The sequence below is a fragment of the Thalassophryne amazonica genome, chromosome 1 (assembly GCF_902500255.1).
Source record: "Thalassophryne amazonica chromosome 1, fThaAma1.1, whole genome shotgun sequence".
Classification (NCBI taxonomy): domain Eukaryota; kingdom Metazoa; phylum Chordata; class Actinopteri; order Batrachoidiformes; family Batrachoididae; genus Thalassophryne; species Thalassophryne amazonica.
In genome coordinates, this window is record NC_047103.1 from 88411232 (window position 1) to 88429680 (window position 18449).

General features: G+C 44.5%; 1 protein-coding gene and 1 long non-coding RNA gene across 7 annotated transcripts in view; one reads left to right on the top strand and one right to left on the bottom strand.

Moving 5' to 3' along the window:
- slc12a7b (solute carrier family 12 member 7b) overlaps positions 1–18449 on the top strand; it is a 254202-nt gene that overhangs the window by 178510 nt on the left and 57243 nt on the right. For all 6 annotated transcript variants that reach the window (XM_034172266.1, XM_034172272.1, XM_034172288.1 and 3 more), the window contains 6 exons: positions 1709–1840; positions 9579–9725; positions 13257–13311; positions 14002–14132; positions 15030–15271; positions 15949–16160. In XM_034172266.1, coding sequence (XP_034028157.1) covers positions 1709–1840; positions 9579–9725; positions 13257–13311; positions 14002–14132; positions 15030–15271; positions 15949–16160 — 919 coding nt within the window. The remainder of the gene's footprint in view (positions 1–1708; positions 1841–9578; positions 9726–13256; positions 13312–14001; positions 14133–15029; positions 15272–15948; positions 16161–18449) is intronic.
- On the bottom strand, positions 11–17478 carry LOC117512295. The gene is made up of 3 exons (XR_004561267.1): positions 17468–17478; positions 11462–11465; positions 11–96 (listed from the first exon to the last, which is right to left on the bottom strand). It is a non-coding gene; the product is annotated as an uncharacterized LOC117512295 (long non-coding RNA).

The window sequence follows — 18449 nt, forward strand, 5'->3', positions numbered from 1 at the left end:
TGACCATGCTTGAAGATCGGAGCCTAAATCGACTGAAAAATTGAGTCTCGCCTTCTAGCTCAGCTCCTCCTTCACCATGACGGCCCAGTACAGCATCTGTAAAAGCCAACAGAACCATATAATTTGCAAATAGGAGAGATGCAGCTCTGATGTCATCACACTGGACAACCTCCAGCCCCTGACTGCGCCTTGAAATCTGGTCCATGAATATCAAGAATGGGATTGGTGAAAAGGGGAAACCCTGACTTAGTCCAACACCCACCAGGACCAGGTCCAATGTAATGCAGAGAATGCAGACACAGGTCCTAATTTTGATATATAGAGACCGGATTGCACATTGCAGTAGTTCTCAAGCCCCATACTCTCTCAGCAACCCCCACAGGACACTTCAAGGGACCCAATGGATGCCTTTTCTAAGTCCACAAAACAATGTACTCCCAAGACCCTTCTAATATCTTTGCAAAGGTCATGAGCTGGTCCACTGTTCCATGATCAGGATGGAACTCATGATGCTCCTTCTGAATCTGAGGTTCAACTAACGGTCGAAGTCTCCTCTCTATTATCCTGGCATAGAAGTGTGTGAGAAAAGTGTGATTCCTCTATAATTGAAAAACACTTTTCGGTCCCCTTTTTTAAAGATGTGGACCACCACCCCAGTTTGCCATTCCGGAGGTACTGTCTACAACTTTTATGCAACATTTATTGTCAGCCATGATAGCCCAACAACATCCAGAGACTTCAGCATCTTAAGATGAATCTTGGTGAATCCTGGAAACTTGCCACAGAGGAGTTGTTTTAACTATCTTCATGATGGTAACGGATCCACCTGAGTCTTCTGTCCCTGCCTCCTCAATGGAGGGCATGTCATTAGGGTTGAGGAGATCCTCAAAGTGTTCTTTCCACCACCTGAAGATATCCTCAGTCGAGTTTAGCTGCTCTCCTCCCCTGCTGAACACAGCCTGGCCTAAGAATTTGAGAAAAGAACATTTATTTATTGCCATTATTATTATTAGTAGTAGTAGTAGTAGTAGTAGTAGTAGTACCCTCCAGTTCGTTGTTCACATAAATGATAAACATTGAAATCTTATTAAACTGTACTGTGTTTATTTTGTTTGACAATCAGTCATTAACTGCATACAGACATTGTTACAACTACTTCAAAATATGTCGCACTGAATCATAATGTATGCTAGACATTATGATGTTCCAGACCATTGCTTAAGGAAATTTTGTGTAATTGTACTTCTTTGAATTTTAATTGTATACCCCTCAACATATGGTGGGAAAACGACATTTACAATCCATGTTCAATATGCTATGCCCACACCAAAAATGAATGATAACCTTCCCAGGGTGGTAGCTGCAGCCAGGTATTCAATGAAGGATTACTCAAGGTTCAACATTTAAAAATGCCTCAGATATGTTGAGAAATATGCAGCAGTATTTGTCTGTCATGAGGATTCCACAGAGGTATAGTTTTTATCACAAGCGAAAGTTATTTAGGTGAATCGTGTTGTGTTTGGTGCAGTACAAGTTGATAGTTAACATTGATAATGTGCCACACAAGGAAATGTTTGCTTGCTTTACTTTTAGAAAATGTATGAACAAAATCACAAGAAACAACAGCAGAAAAGTGTAAAATATTGTTCCTGAATAAACTGATAAATAATTTATGCTGTTCAGTTGATAAATATTTTCTGTGTTGCAGGAGGAGATGGACAGCAACCCAATGGTGTCATCCCTCCTCAGTAAAGTGGCCAATTACACAAATCTTACCCAGGGTGCTCAGGAGCATGAGGAGGCTGACGATGATGAAGGGACAAAGAAGAAAACCGTCAAGGTAAAAAAGAGAGCTGTGTAATCCCGGTGTATCATGGGATGGTCATTAACAGCCTAAACCTTAATTGTTATGATTTTGGTGCGACATGTTCTTTAAAAAAAACATGTGTAAGGATATTATTTGAAAAACTATTGTGTATAAATTAGCACTTCTGATGTCCCTCTGATACACATTTCTGCAGTCTGTTGTCTTCCATATTTGGGCCTGATACCTCGTTTCTGTTTGAAGCTACATCACAGCGCGCAATGGTGAAAGTTGGACTGAGTTGAACTTTGACCGTGGTGAGTTTGACGTCAAGCGGCAGTGCGTAGGAGCATTGTGTAAGATCGGTTATTGCGCCTAGCGCTACGACACAGCGTTTGCGCGACACTTCTCATTGAAAATAATGGGTTTTAGAGCGATCCGCACCATGTTTGGGTGCTCAGTGTGAAAGGCCCTTTAGGATGTGGCATGAAGCATTTTAATGAACAAAGTAAAAGCTGTCAAAATGAGAAGGATACATTTATAAAAATCCTTCATGTGATTTTAATTGAATCCTGTGTCAATAGATGTTTTTTTCACATTTAAGAGTAAAATTCAGTACATGTTGTACAACAGTTACCGTGAATAAACGTGTTATTTGGCATTCATTAGTAAAAGAAGGGAAAATATTAGTAAAAATAAATTTCTCCAAGACGTATTTTCTCATCCTCTGCACCAATTTTCAGTTATTGCTTGAGTCCACAGGAAGTTACATAATGAATAAATTTTGAAGGGGGGCTGCTATTGGTTGTGACTGTTGTGAAAGTGTAGGTACACGGACCCACAACAGGGGGCGCAAATGAACGGACAATGGAATAAGCCAAAATATAACAATTTAATGTTGTGAATGTGCACAACAGAGCAACAGACAACACAATTGAGATCAGCAGTCAATAATTCACGGTGACGTGTGGGCAGGCTCGAGGATAGAAGACGCCCGTCCAGAGAAGAGCCGGATCCCACACGCTTTCCACTGCCACCGGATCTGAAGCACCCCGGAGTCACCAAGCGCTGGGTCCCCAGGTGGCCACTGCCTCGGGCTGTCAGATCGGGTACTGCTGGCAGGAAGAACAGACAGGTGATGGTGGGTGCGTGAACACCCAGCAAACAGTCAGAAAGGGTGGGTAACACCTCCACCTCTTAAGCACAGTCACACAGGAACAATAACGTGCAGCGCCTGAAAGACTACTTATCCGAGGAGCGAAGAGCGTCATCTCCTCCCAGCTTCCAGCTGCTCACCAGTCAGCAGGTACGCCTGCAAATGTTCAGAATGGTTGTACGGCACAAAACAATGGCTGAGTGTTTACCTGATTAGTAGATGATTTCTCGGCAGTGAGGTGAAGATGCTGCCCGGCTTTTATGGAGATGTGGTTGTGGTGATGATGAGTGACAGCTGGTGCTGGTGATGAATGCCAGCTGCCACTCCCGGTTGCTCCGGCGCCCTCGTGCCTGAAGCCTGCACTTCAGGCAGGGCGCCCTCTGGCGTAGGCCAGCAGTACCTCCTCTTCAGGCGGCCCACACAATAGGACCCCCCCCCTCAACGGGCGCCTCCTGGCGCCCGACCAGGTTTGTCCGGATGCTGGCGGTAAAAATCGGCCAGGAGGGTCGGGTCCAGGATGAAGCTCCTCTTCACCCAGGAGCGCTCTTCGGGTCCATAACCCTCCCAGTCCACCAGATACTGGAAACCGCGGCCCCGTCGACGGACGTCCAGGAGCCTGCGCACTGTCCAGGCCGGCTCCCCATCGATGATCCGGACAGGAGGCGGCGCCGGTCCGGGAGTGCAGAGGGAAGAGGTGTGGTACGGCTTGATCCGGGAGACGTGGAAAACTGGCTGAATTCGCAGTGAAGCTGGCTGCTTCAGCTTCACTGCAGCCGGGCTGAGGACCTTGAGGATGGAGAAGGGGCCGATGTACCGGTCTTTTAGTTTTTGAGACTCCACCTGTAAAGGAATGTCCTTCATTGACAACCATACCTCCTGCCCGGGCTGGTATGCAGGGGCCGGGGATTGCCGGCGGTCTGCATGGGCCTTGGCCCTCGTCCGGGCCTTGAGCAGGGCAGAGCGGGCAGAGCACCACACCCGACGGCACCTCCTCAGATGGGCCTGGACCGAGGGCACCCCGACCTCTCCCTCCACAAGCGGAAACAATGGGGGCTGGTACCCCAAACATACTTCAAACGGGGAGAGGCCGGTGGCAGATGAAACTTGGCTTTTGTGTGCGTACTCGATCCAGGCCAGATGGTTGCTCCAGGCCGTCGGGTGCGCTGAGGTCATGCAGCGAAGGGCCTGCTCCAATTCCTGGTTGGCCCACTCTGCCTGTCCGTTCGTTTGGGGATGGTACCCAGACGAGAGGCTCACGGTGGCCCCCAGTTCCCTACAGAAACTCCTCCAGACTTGCGAGGAGAACTGGGGACCACAGTCAGAGACGACGTCGGATGGAATCCCATGCAGACGCACGACGTGGTGGACCAGGAGGTCTGCGGTCTCCTGGGCCATCGGGAGCTTCGGGAGGGCCACGAAGTGGGCCGCCTTGGAGAACCGGTCCACTATCGTGAAGATGGTGGTCCCACATCGGCCTGGACTTCGTCACGGGCCTCCCGCTGTCCCAGGGGTGGTGAGGCACAGGTAACAGCTGGAGGAGTCCCTGTGCCCGTTGGTGGTCAACCTTTCCCCTGGCGCAGGTAGTGCAGGCCTGGACGTACTCCCGGATGTCGGCTTCCATAGACGCCCACCAGAAGCGTTGCCAGACCACTGCCACGGTTCTTCGCACCCCTGGGTGACAGGAGAGCTTGGACCCGTGACAGAAGTCCAGGACTGCAGTTCTGGCCTCTGGTGGGACGTAAAGTCTGTTCTTTGGGCCGGTCCCCGGGTCCGGGTTCCGTGCCAGGGCCTCCCGGACGGTCTTCTCCATGTCCCAGGTGAGGGCGGCCACGATAGTGGACTTGGAGATGATGGATTCCGGTGGATCTGACAGCTCAATCTTGACCTCCTCTTCGTGGACCCGGGACAGGGCATCAGAACGCTGGTTTTTGGTCCCGGGGCGGTAGGTGATCCGGAAGTCAAAACGCCCGAAGAACAGTGACCAGCGGGCTTGCCTGGGGTTCAGACGCTTGGCGGTCCGGATGTACTCCAGGTTCCGATGGTCCGTGAAAACCGTGAAGGGCACCGTCGCTCCCTCCAACAGGTGTCTCCACTCCTCAAGAGCCTCTTTCACCGCTAGGAGTTCCCGATTGCCAACGTCATAGTTCCGCTCTGCCGGGGTCAACCTACAGGAAAAATAGGCACAAGGATGGAGAACCTTATCGGACTCTCCGCTCTGGGACAGCACAACTCTTATCCTTGAGTCAGAGGCATCCACTTCGACTACAAACTGGCGATTGGGATCGGGCTGCACCAGAACGGGTGCAGTCGAGAACCGACGTTTCAACTCCTTAAACGCGACTTCGCACCGATCCGACCAGGTGAAGGGGACTTCTAGAAGATCTAGTTTGGTGAAGATTTGGGCTCCATGCAAGGGCGTGAACACTGAATCTAACAGAGGTAACGGGTATCGGTTGCGAACCGTGATCTCGTTCAGCCCTCTGTAATCAATGCATGGATGGAGTCCGCCGTCCTTTTTGCCCACGAAAAAGAAAGCTGCACCCATCGGGGAGGTGGAGTTCCAGATCAACCCGGCAGCTAAGGAGTCCCGGATGTAGGTCTCCATTGATTCGCACTCAGAACGAGAGAGATTGTACAACCTGCTGGACCGGTACTCAGCGCCCGGGATCAAATCAATGGCACAATCATACGGACGGTGCGGAGGAAGAGTGAGTGCCAGATCTTTGCTGAAGACGTCAGCAAGATCATGGTACTCCTCCGGCACCGCCGATAGATTGGGGGGACTTTAACCTCCTCGTTAGCTGTCACACCGGGTGGAACCGAGGATCCTAAACATTCCCGGTGGCAGGTGTTGCTCCACTGCGTCACTACCCCAGACAGCCAATCAATCCGGGGATTGTGCTTAATCATCCATGGAAATCCCAAAATCACTCGGGAGGTAGAAGGTGTTACATAGAACACAATCTCCTCCCTGTGATTCCCAGACACCACCAAAGTCACGGGTGGTGTCTGGTGTGTGATTAATGGGAGAAGGGTGCCATCTAGTGCCCGTACCTTCAATGGTGACGGTAGAGCCACTAGAGGGAGCCCTACCTCCCTGGCCCATCTGCTGTCCAGCAGATTCCCTTCAGACCCCGTGTCCACCAGTGCTGGAGCGTGAAGGGTAAGATCCCCACTAAGGATTGTCACTGGGGTGCGTGCGGTTCTACGGGCTTTTCCCGCGTGAATGTTATGGCCCACCCTTAACCCAGTCTCTAAGGGCGGGCGTAGAAGTTTAACCGCTTGGGGCAGTTTCTTTGTATGTGCTCATTCGAGCCACAGAAAAAACATTCTCCACGAGCCAGCCTCCGTTGTCTGTCATGTGATTTTACTTTAGCCCTGCTTGTGTCCATAGCTTCGTCAGCAGGGGGAGCTGTTGCCCCATGTAGCTCTCCGACTGTGGAGCGTGGGGACGGCGGCACCCTTTCGGACCCGGAAGGAAGAGGAACGGCTCGCGCCCGGCCACCCCCTTCGCCCCGCTCCTGACGGTGTTCTTCTAACCGGTTGTCTAACCATATGACCAGGTCGACAAGCCAGTCAAAATCCCACGGCTCATCCTTAGCCAGCAGGTGCTCCTTCAGGACCGGAGACAGTCCGTTTACAAAGGCGGTGCGGAGTGCAACGTTATTCCAGCCGGACCTTGCAGCCGCGATGCGGAAGTCGACTGTATACTCGGCTGCACTCCGACGTCCCTGTCTCATCGACAGCAGCACGGTCGAAGCGGTCTCGCCTCTATTGGGATGATCAAACACCTATTTAAACTCCCTCACAAACCCAGTATATGTCATTAGGAGCCATGAATTTTGCTCCCAGAGTGCCCTAGCCCAGGCGCGTGCCTCTCCTCGAAGCAAATTAATAACATAAGCCACCCGGCTGGCATCTGACGCGTACATAACGGGACGCTGTGCAAAGACGAGTGAACACTGCATTAAGAAGTCTGCGCACGTCTCGACACAACCTCCGTACGGTTCCGGAGGGCTTATGTATGCTTCGGGGGGGGGGTTCCTTGAATCACCACTGGTATGTCTGTAGTCAGTGCTCGGTCAGCAGGAGGAGGTGCTGCAGCAGCGCCCTGAGTGCGCGCTTCCACCTGGGTGGTGAGAGCCTCCATCCTCCGGTTAAGTATAACGTTCTGCTCGGTTACCAAGTTCAACCGAGCAGTGAAGGCGGTTAAGATGTGCTGCAGTTCACCTAACACGCCTCCTGTCGACGCCTGTGCACCCTGTGTTTCCATTGGTGGTTCACTCGATGGTTGACGCCCCTCAGGATCCATGAGGCTGGCCGAGAAATCCTGTTGTGAAAGTGTAGGTACACGGACCCACAACAGGGGGCGCAAATGAACGGACAATGGAATAAGCCAAAATATAACAATTTAATGTTGTGAATGTGCACAACAGAGCAACAGACAACACAATTGAGATCAACAGTCAATAATTCACGGTGACGTGTGGGCAGGCTCGAGGATAGAAGACGCCCATCCAGAGAAGAGCCGGATCCCACACGCTTTCCACTGCCACCGGATCTGAAGCACCCCGGAGTCATCAAGCGCTGGGTCCCCAGGTGGCCACTGCCTCCGGCTGTCGGGTACTGCTGGCAGGAAGAACAGACAGGTGATGGTGGGTGCGTGAACACCCAGCAAACAGTCAGAAAGGGTGGGTAACACCTCCACCTCTTAAGCACAGTCATACAGGTACAATAATGTGCAGCGCCTGAAAGACTGCTTATCCGAGGAGCGAAGAGCGTCGTCTCCTCCCAGCTTCCAGCTGCTGACCAGTCAACAGGTATGCCTGCAAATGTTCAGAATGGTTGTACGGCACAAAACAATGGCTGAGTGTTTACCTGATTGGTAGACGATTTCTCGGCAGTGAGGTGAAGATGCTGCCCGGCTTTTATGGAGATGTGGTTGTGGTGATGATGAGTGACAGCTGGTGCTGGTGATGAATGCCAGCTGCCACTCCCGGTTGCTCCGGCGCCCTCTTGTGCCTGAAGCCCGCACTTCAGGCAGTGTGCCCTCTGGCGTAGGCCAGCAGTACCGCCTCTTCGGGCGGCCCACACAACAGTGACACTCAAAATGGCTATCAAGTAAGAAGTTCATTTTTACCCGAGGCCATCAAATATGGCCATCGAGTATTGTGAAGACTTTCCGTCCTTCTGTCTGTTTGTCTGTGCTCAGCATAAGTCGAGTTCTATTGCTGCCAGAGGCTTCAAATTTACAGGGAACATTCTTGGGAGTGAGAGCCAATAATAGTAGAGCTGCACAATGGCATCAGTCTCTGGACTTTCCAAAACTGCTTGTTTTTTATTTTTAATGACTTGGTCGCAGCCATGTCACTGCCAGTTGACTTCCGCGTCAGATCAGTCGCTGATGTGAAAATGTGCGGCTGTCGACGTGTTTTACCATAGAGATACATTGTGTATGTGGGAGTGGTATTTGCTCTTGAATTCCAGATTTAAGTAATTATTTGTTTGAATTTAGTTATATTTCTGTTGCTGGGACCTTAATGTGGCCTTCAACTATTCAGAGGGTTTGGATAATATCACCTGGGAGCGATATAAAACCAAATTAGCAGCAGCAGGACTGGCATCTCGTCCGTACCAACTCGAAGCTGGATGATGGAAAAATGATCTCACACAATGGCCAGATGTTCATTATTCTGATATTGATTCCTACGTCATAGATACACCAGGTATTTTTGTATTTTATATCATTTATGTCGTGTATGCATTGTGAATTGCTGATCTGCCCCAGGAGGGGCCGTGCTGCAGATTATTTTCCCCCAAAGTAACGCATGATACTGATGGATGTGATGCATAATCCTCTTGGTGTGTCATGATGGATTTTAATTTTCTTTCTCACTTTGTTTGTACAACCCACTGCCTCGCATTGCCAAGGCATTTAAAAAAATAAAAACTGGTGAAACTGAAAAAACTCCAATCAACTTACACTGTTTGCTACTGATTATTTAATCGCGTTGCTAAGCATGTTGTTAAGAACTGATGGACAGAGTGCCCGGATGTGCGACCGAGACGTGTTTCTCACATATTATGTAAAAGCTAGTGAGAAGTAAGCATTTCTAAAGCTGAAAACACTGTTTTTCAAACCCAATAACACCTCTGAACTTATTTACAAGACATTTCAATATATATATATATATATATATATATATATATATATATATACACATCCAAAAGTAATCAGATTACAAGTAATCCAAATGTATGTACATACATACATGTAATCCACATGTATTCTTTCAAAGTAATCCTACCCAACCTTGTGTGTGTGTGTATATATATATATATATATATATATATATATATATATATATATATATAATTTTAAATAATATTGTATATATTTGTATAGTTTTGTAGCTGAAATTTGTAAAGCTATAGAAAATAAAGTATTAATATTGTTATTAATCACTTCCCATTTTGTCTGTTGTGACCATTTCTGTCATTTTGACCATATGACACACACACACACACACTTTAATGTTGTTCCTGTTTCCTTTCTTTTTTGAGGGGTGGGTGGTGGGTTAACCCCATGTAATCTTTACCCATCTGCCCTCTCTGTAGAGTCCTCAGATGGGAACATTCATGGGTGTCTACCTTCCTTGCCTCCAGAATATTCTGGGGGTCATCCTGTTTTTGCGCCTTACCTGGATTGTTGGTACTGCTGGCATCTTGGAGTCCCTTGCTATTGTTGGCTTGTGCTGCTCATGTGTGAGTACTAACCCTTATGGCTTTACAATATGCATTTTACTAGCAATAAAGAAAGTTAATCAAATGTTACAGCATGAGATTATTTTTTGTTAAATTGTGTGAAATGACAAAACTGAAAGAATGCATAGGCTTTTTCAAGGGATTTAAAATGTAATTTTTTTGAAAGTTGATGTAAAAGGTTATGCAAGAGCAACCTTCATCTATTTAGCTAGTTCTGTCATGTATGATTAAGACTTTAACACATTGCTAATCTATTTCAAATGCTTGAGTGCTTCTGTGTATATTTGGTTACAACTTTTAACAGCTGCCTGGTTCAGACATTGGATAGATAGCGGGAAGGACTGACTGGCAAGTTGACTCAGTGGCCACTGATCCTTCCTATATTTAGCTGCTGTGACGCTGTGTTACCCATGCGTCCCTACTTTCTAATGGTTGCTGGCAGCTTGATGCATAATCCCACCACCTGCAAAGTGACATGCACACCCACACAGTGACTATATTTAACAATGCACCACTAGATAATGAGTTATTTCATTATGATCAAGGAAAGTACAAAAAAAACCCTCCAATGCAAAGTAACGTGTGCTTTTTGCTTTATAATAGATTCCTCGAGTGGGCAAGATTATCTTAGCAATAACAAAAATGAAAAGAGCCAATGAAAGGCAAAAAGAAAGTAAATAAAGCTACTGGTAAGTACAAGGTAGATGGCCAACTAATGCTGCATATAATGATTGCATTCAGGGAATTTTGACCTGTAACATTTAACTGTTCATAATCTTTCATGTGCTAATTATCACCTACAAATCTTAGTTTTTTACAAAAGATTATGGAGGACTGACTCATTAGAGGAGACAAATATTTGCTTGTTATTTTTCTGAGCATGACCCAGTGCAAAGCGGTAATGGTGGAAAGATAACATAAAAACCATGGTTTTGTCAGTCTTTTTAATGCCTCTGTGTCTGTAATGCACTGCCCAAATTTCTTGTCCCAAGCATTTATCTTTGATTGAAAATCTGGCAAACACCATTTCATGTAATGAAATCTTGCTGAAGTGAGTTTGGAGGTTTGACCCTTCATTCCAGCTACGATGTTGCATAAGAGGAGAAGAGCTGAGCTTAGTGAAACAGATTTATGTTCATTTTCACAGTTTGGATCACATCTAACTTTGTGCTGATGGTTGCACATCACCCACAGATCCATAAATAATTTGTTCTGTGCTCTAGTAAACAGGTCCACGTTTACACACACACACACACACACACACACAGTGAGTCAAATAAGTATTTGATTCACTGTCGATTTTGCAAGTTTTCCCACCTACAAAGAGGTCTGTACTTTTTATTGTAGGTGAGAGACAGAATGTAAAAAAATAAATCAGAAAATCATATAGTATGATTTTTAAATAACTAATTTGCATTTTAGTGCATGAAATAAGTATTTGATACAATAGAAAAACAGACATTAATATTTGGTACAGAAACCTTTGTTTGCAATTACAGAGGTCAGACGTTTCCTGTAGTTTTTGACCAAGTTTGCACACACTGCAGCAGGGATTTTGGTCCACTCCTCCATACAGATCTTCTCCAGATTGTTCAGGTTTCGAGTTTCTATTGAGTTCGGGTCTGGAGACTGGCCAGGCCACTCCAGGACCTTGAAATGCTTCTTACGGAGCCACTCCTCAGTTGCCCTGGCTGTGTGTTTTGGGTCATTGTCATGCTGGAAGACCCAGCCATGACCCATCTTCAATGCTCTTACTGAGGGAAGGAGGTTGTTTGCCAAAATCTCACCATAAATGACCCCATCGATCCTCCCTTCAGTACAGTGCAGTTGTCCTGTCCCCTTTGCAGAAATGCACCCCCAAAAATGATGTTTCCACTCCTATGCATCATAGTTGGAATGGTGTTCTTGGGGTTGTTCTCATCCTCCAAACACGGCGAGTGGAGTTGATACTAAAAAGCTCTGTTTTGGTCTCATCTGACCACATGACCTTCTCCCATGCCTCCTCTGGATCATCCAGATGGTCACTGGCAAACTTCAAATGGGCCTGGACATGTGCTGGTGTGAGCAGGGGGACCTTGCTGCCCTGCAGGATTTTAAACCATGACGGTGTGTTACTAATGTAATCTTTGCGACTGTGGTTCCAGCTCTCTTCAGGTCATTGACCAGGTCCTCCCGTGTAGTTTTGGTCTTTCACAGAATCATCCTTACGCCACGAGGTGAGATCTTGCATGGAGCCCCAGACCAAGGAATATTGACAGTCATCTTGTGTTTCTTCCTTTTTCTAATAATTACACCAACAGATGTTGCCTTCTCACCAAGCTGCTTGCCTATTGGCTTGTAGCCCATCCCAGCCTTGTGCAGGTCTACAATTTTGTCCCTGGTGTCCTTCGACAGCTCTTTGGTCTTGGTCATGGTGAATAGCTTGGAGTGTGATTGAGTGTGTGAGCATGTGTCTTTTATACAGGTAACAAGTTCAAACAGGTGCAGTTAATACAGGTAAAGAGTGCAAAATAGGAGGGCTTCTTAAAGAAAAACTAACACGTCTGTGAGAATTCTTGCTGGGTGGTACGTGATCAAATACTTATGTTATGCAATAAAATGCAGCTTAATTATTTAAAAATCATACAATGTGATTGTATGATTTTGTGAAGTTAACAGGAGTAGCTTTACACATTTCACTTACTGCCTGTAAGAAACAAAAACTGCAGATTGCACAGCATTTGAAGAAACTTTGCTGTCACATTTAAAACTGTGCCTGGAGTGTCAGAAAGCATAGTAGTACCTCAGAAAAGTGTAAAAAAAAGATGCATAGTGGTGCTACTACACTATTAAGATGTTTGGGAAAGCCCATGCTCCTTATTGTTTCACTGGTCATGGGAAATGAAATTGTCTGCTAATAGCTTTTAGGTTAATTTATTTTTGACTGTTACTTTAAACTCGATCAAAGTCAACAATAACTTTTACTGGTATTGTCCTTGCTGTCCTCCCCTTCTTTTACTTCTTTTTGCCCTTTATTTATAAGCCTCATTGTTGTCCCTCATTCTTTCTGTCCTGTCCTATAATGTTCTAATTTCACGGCCCTTCTCTATTCCTCTGTACTTTTGTCCTTTTCTTTGCTCTGTCCTTTTCTCATCTGGATGCACTGTTCAATATATTCTGCCACAAAGGCTGATTTCTTGCAAAAGCTTCTATTATGAATCTTTTAGCTTTAGCACATAAACCTTTAAGAACTCTTTTTTATGCTACTGTAACCTTCCAGCATCCTGTTGCAACAGAAAATCTATAAAAATTTCAACGAAAAAAAGAAATGTTCACCAACTGTAAGATTTTGTGTTAATTATTGAGAAGGTTTCTTATAGTTCACCCATCCAAAATTTGAATGGTACAAAGCCATAAACAATTGTATGCATTTACACTAAATAATATTTTATAAGATACTGATGGATGCTGCATGTCAAATGAGTATGTGAGGTGTTTAGGTGTGAAGATTAAATCAGGACGTATTTGTTCTTTACTGTTTTTTCTCAACAGACAATGCTGACGGCCATATCAATGAGTGCAATCGCTACTAATGGAGTTGTGCCAGGTAAGCTTTGATAACCACACATACACACATTTTAATGAGAAACTATTGCGATGTATTTTTTTTTCTCTTGCAGAACTTATTTTCCTTTGGTAAGGGTTTGAAATTTCTTCTTTGTAACTCTGCATGTTGCTCAGTATTTGTGGTTCATAGGCTGATGTGGTCGACCTCCAATTGACATATTGCTGTTTGATTTTAACCAGGAGAAATACCCTATCAACAACACTTTCTCTTTTGCTCTGCTGGGCACAGAGCAAGTGCTGAGGATTCAGGGCCTTGCTCAAGACTCTGGTGTTGGTAATCAGGGTTGGCTCAATGCCGACTCAGATTTAATTGTCTGCTCAGGGCAGAAACTGATGACACACCAGTTGTGAGTCAGCAGTTGCAGTCATTTGCAAAGTGATGAACCACTGTGAAGTTTATGGGATTTTCTGAATTACAAATAATGTGCCCAAATATTTTCTTGCCAGTATATTTCACTGTAGATATGATGATTTTCAATGTCTAATTCAAAAGGGCAAAATATCAGTAAACAAATCAAAAAGAGGCATTTGCTAAGGTGGCGACAGAAGACATTGTCTGTGAATTGCAGACATAAACATGTCCTGTGTGTCAGTTTCTGTAAAATAGACTTTGTCAACATGATTGACTTGTTTCCTTTTAAAGTTTATCTGGCTGTGGTTTGCTTCCCAGCTGGAGGTTCCTACTACATGATCTCCAGATCTCTTGGTCCAGAATTTGGTGGTGCTGTGGGTCTCTGTTTCTACCTTGGCACCACATTTGCTGGCTCTATGTACATCCTGGGTACTATTGAGATTTTACTGGTAAGTGAACCCTGTTTATGTATCAGATTATTTTATGTATAATAGTAGCTGTGGGCGTGAAGACTGTAGAGACGACAGTAATCTGTCATTTGACCGCAGTGAGTTTGACCTTCACCTAAATGACTCAGCTCTGTCTGACCTTGTCAGAGAAATTCTGGAATCCATCTTGATTTATGCCATATTTGGTCCAAAGTCAGTTGGTGCCTTGATATTTGCCAGGTTGAATAAAATATGGGCAATTTTGGGTTCGGCCTTAACTGACATCCCAAAGATTGTTAAAATCAGCAAAACAACCTGGGAGTAGTTGGCCAACAAACAGACAGGTAAACTTGACCTTGGCAAATTTGACCTACAGTAGCTGGGCAAATCCAGAACCCAGCTGCATATGTGTGCCATGTCTGATGCAAATTGGAGTGAGAATTTTATTTTTTTACATTTTGACCTTCGACACGGAGACCTTGACCTCTGCCAAAACAAATCTTAGGTCAGTGGGGTCAACTGCAATCCACATGCCAAGCTTGGCAAAAATCGACCAAAGGACCTGGGAAGCGTACAAGAATAGATACACAGACAAAATTTCTCAAATTACTGTAAGATTCTCTGCTCTTTAATCTGACTTTGAGTGCTGCTGTGATCAGTCATCATAACACTATCTTTCTGCACTGCTGTAGTTCTTGTTATTCACCCGCACCTGTGATGTTGCCAAAAACATTTCCAAGTCACCATTCATAATAGTTTCCTCACCTTCTTTGTATTTTACCCCATATTTTACTGACAAATTTTCTATTTACTGTGAAAGTGGAAAATGTATAGACTATTCACACCTCATAAAAATGGCTATCTTTTAATTTTTTAAATTATTATTTTTCGATTGTTCTTCCAATCCTGTGCATGCAGACTTACATTGTGCCTAAGGCAGCTATCTTTGTGGCGGAGCGCAAAGAGGATGAGGTGGATGCCTTGCTGAACAACATGCGTGTTTATGGCACGTGCTGCCTCGCGCTGATGGCCGTGGTCGTCTTTGTAGGTGTGAAGTATGTCAATAAGTTGGCACTCGTCTTCCTGGCCTGTGTCATTCTCTCCATCCTCGCCATCTACGCTGGAGTCATCAAGACCATCTTTGATCCACCAGACTTTCCGTGAGACCAGTTTACAAAATTCTTTGATTTCCTCCACTGTTACTGAGAAAATAGGAGTGGAATCAACTTAACTTGCATCAGTAATTTTATTGTTCTCTTGTCTGAACAGTTTTATTTAAATAAAACTAAATTTAGAGAGCTAGAAAGGCACTTACAGTATTCCAGTGCCTACCTCCAGGAATGCAAAGAAAAAAGAAAAACCTCCATCTGCCAATTCCTTTTTTTTTCTCAAAAACTACGCTTTTCCTGTTTCTCCAAATTTTCATCAAATGTAAGAGTTTCTGTTGTATTCCAGACCCAACCATTTGACCAGGTTTCATGGAAATAGTTAATTTATTTTAAAGGAATACTCCTAATTGACATCCAATCAATGACACAGGAGAAAACATGCACATCTCTGATGCAGCTAAATCCAAAATCATGGACCATCTGCCACTCTATGGAACTCGACCTGAACTGATGCTTGGTGAAGAAATGCATTTAGGTGCATGTTGTTGATGACTGGGCTTAGTTACAAACTGCATATGTGTTGTGAGCTTTGTTTTTTAAACACCTATAAAATTCACTTTACAACAGTATTTTACTTTTCCTTTTAAAACATGTACAATACTGTAGACATTTGATATTCCACACATCTTTTAGAGTAAAAAAAAATTATATTCTCTTCTTCTACATAGTGTTTGTATGTTGGGAAATCGAACTCTGAAGAACCACAACTTCAATAAGTGCATTAAGACAGAGGTTAAGGACAATGCCACTGTCACAACAGAGCTTTGGAGGCTTTTTTGTGATGGACCTGAGCTCAATGCCTCCTGCAATGAATATTTTTTGTACAACAATGTGTCTGAGGTGCAGGGCATCCCTGGACTGACCAGCGGAGCGATCTCAGGTTAGAACACACTCTTGTAGTCATGTTGGCAGCATTGTGGTTTTTAATTAAACAGTCATACTTACAGGGCCAATAAGGAGCCAGAATGTGACATTTAAATCATATCAACCACTGTCTTTTCTCTATTTATACGTGTACAGAATATAACCTTAAAAAATGAGCCTTTTGTGACTTTCACCCTTGCCTGTAATGACCTCAAGACTGCAAAACCTCCATCTGTAAATGGATTTCTGTCAAAATGTGCTTCCATTCTCCATTTATTCAATCATATAAAGCCACAGGGTTCTCCCCAGATAATGGAATAATGGCACTGCAGCGTCATCTCATGATGTTTTAGCTCGAGACTTGGTGAGAATCTGACTGCGCGCAAACCCATTTTTTGTGGGTAAATTTCATAAAGACAACTTCAGCTCTGTATTTTATCTTTTTTACATCCATACGACGCAAACCATGACAAAACGCAAGCGTTACACAAAGCCTGATGATCAGAGGATGATCTCTGCATTTTTGTTTTGTCTGCAGGATAGTGACTTACATTATTTCCGGTCTTCTATGTATTAAAGGAGATGTCGCACCAAAACCATAACATTTCCAAGTGTTTTCACGTGTTTAGGGGAGGTGATGATCTAGTGGTTAAACGTTGGACTTGAGACCAGAGGATCCTTGGTTCAAATCCCAGCCTGACCGAAAAGTCACTATGGGCCCTTGGGCAAGGTCCTCAATCCCCGTAGTTGCTCCCAGTGTGTAGTGGGTGCCTTACATGGCAGCAGCCTCACATCGGGGTGAATGTGAGGTATTGATGTGTAAAGCGCTGTGAGCATCTGATGCAGATGGAAGAGCGCTATATAAATGCAGTCCATTTACCATTTAATTTCCAACAGCGTTTACATACCTTTGAGGAAAACATCCCGGCGGGTGCTTGAATAGAATGTAGCTGGTAACATTAAGAACGGAGCCACAGATTGATTGCAAAGTTTATATACGTAAGTGTGATGTTGTTTTATTATGACTCATTTTTAAGTGATAACTGTTCATTTTGATGCAGCTACCGTAAAAGCAGCAGCCACTTTCCAATGTGAGAAAACATATTGCGCGTGCACATTCATCTTTAACGCAGCCTGTTAAAAACAGTCTGCTAGAGGTTCAGCTTTGTGCATGCTTATAAGTGTTGTCATCAATATAGTTGTGAAAAATTGTGATCAGACAGGCTGAAAAACAGAGGAGTGGTACACGTGCCCGGTGTGTGACACTGTGCGTGACACTGTGCGTGCTGCTCTGTTACAGAACAGACTCCCGCATATCAAGACAGACTCTCAAAGTAAAATAAAATAAAGCCTACCAGGTCCACTGAGGACAACAAAATACAATAGGAAAAAAAAGAAAAAAAATACCTGAAAAGAAAAAACATTAAACATAGAATTTTGAGTTGTTTCTACACATGCTGTTGAAAGTTGAGATCATTGAAACAAAGATTGGTCAAGTTATTAGTTTATGAAATATAAATGTTTCTGAAACACTCTGTACTTGTTCAGTATATTATTGCAGTTAAAATGGTCTTGAGTACTCTTCAAACCTTCTGAGAAGGTATGCAGATATTGTGTACATAATCCATGAAGTGAAAATGCTTTTGAGGACAAGCTCAACTCAAACAATAGCAAAAACACAACAACAACAAAAAAAAAACAAACAAAAAATTAATCAGATAATTTAATCAGCTTGGTCAGCATACGCAGACCTACCCTTGTGGTTTCGTCATGTGATGTTTTGACCAGCTTTTTCTGTGGGAGGGATCAGGAGTGTGAAAAACAAAAGTCATATTTCAATCAATCAATCAATCAATCAATCAATTTTTTTATATAGCGCCAAATCACAACAAACAGTTGCCCCAAGGCGCTTTATATTGTAAGGCAAGGCCATACAATAATTATGTAAAACCCCAACGGTCAAAACGACCCCCTGTGAGCAAGCACTTGGCTACAGTGGGAAGGAAAAACTCCCTTTTAACAGGAAGAAACCTCCAGCAGAACCAGGCTCAGGGAGGGGCAGTCTTCTGCTGGGACTGGTTGGGGCTGAGGGAGAGAACCAGGAAAAAGACATGCTGTGGAGGGGAGCAGAGATCGATCACTAATGATTAAATGCAGAGTGGTGCATACAGAGCAAAAAGAGAAAGAAACAGTGCATCATGGGAACCCCCCAGCAGTCTACGTCTATAGCAGCATAACTAAGGGATGGTTCAGGGTCACCTGATCCAGTCCTAACTATAAGCTTTAGCAAAAAGGAAAGTTTTAA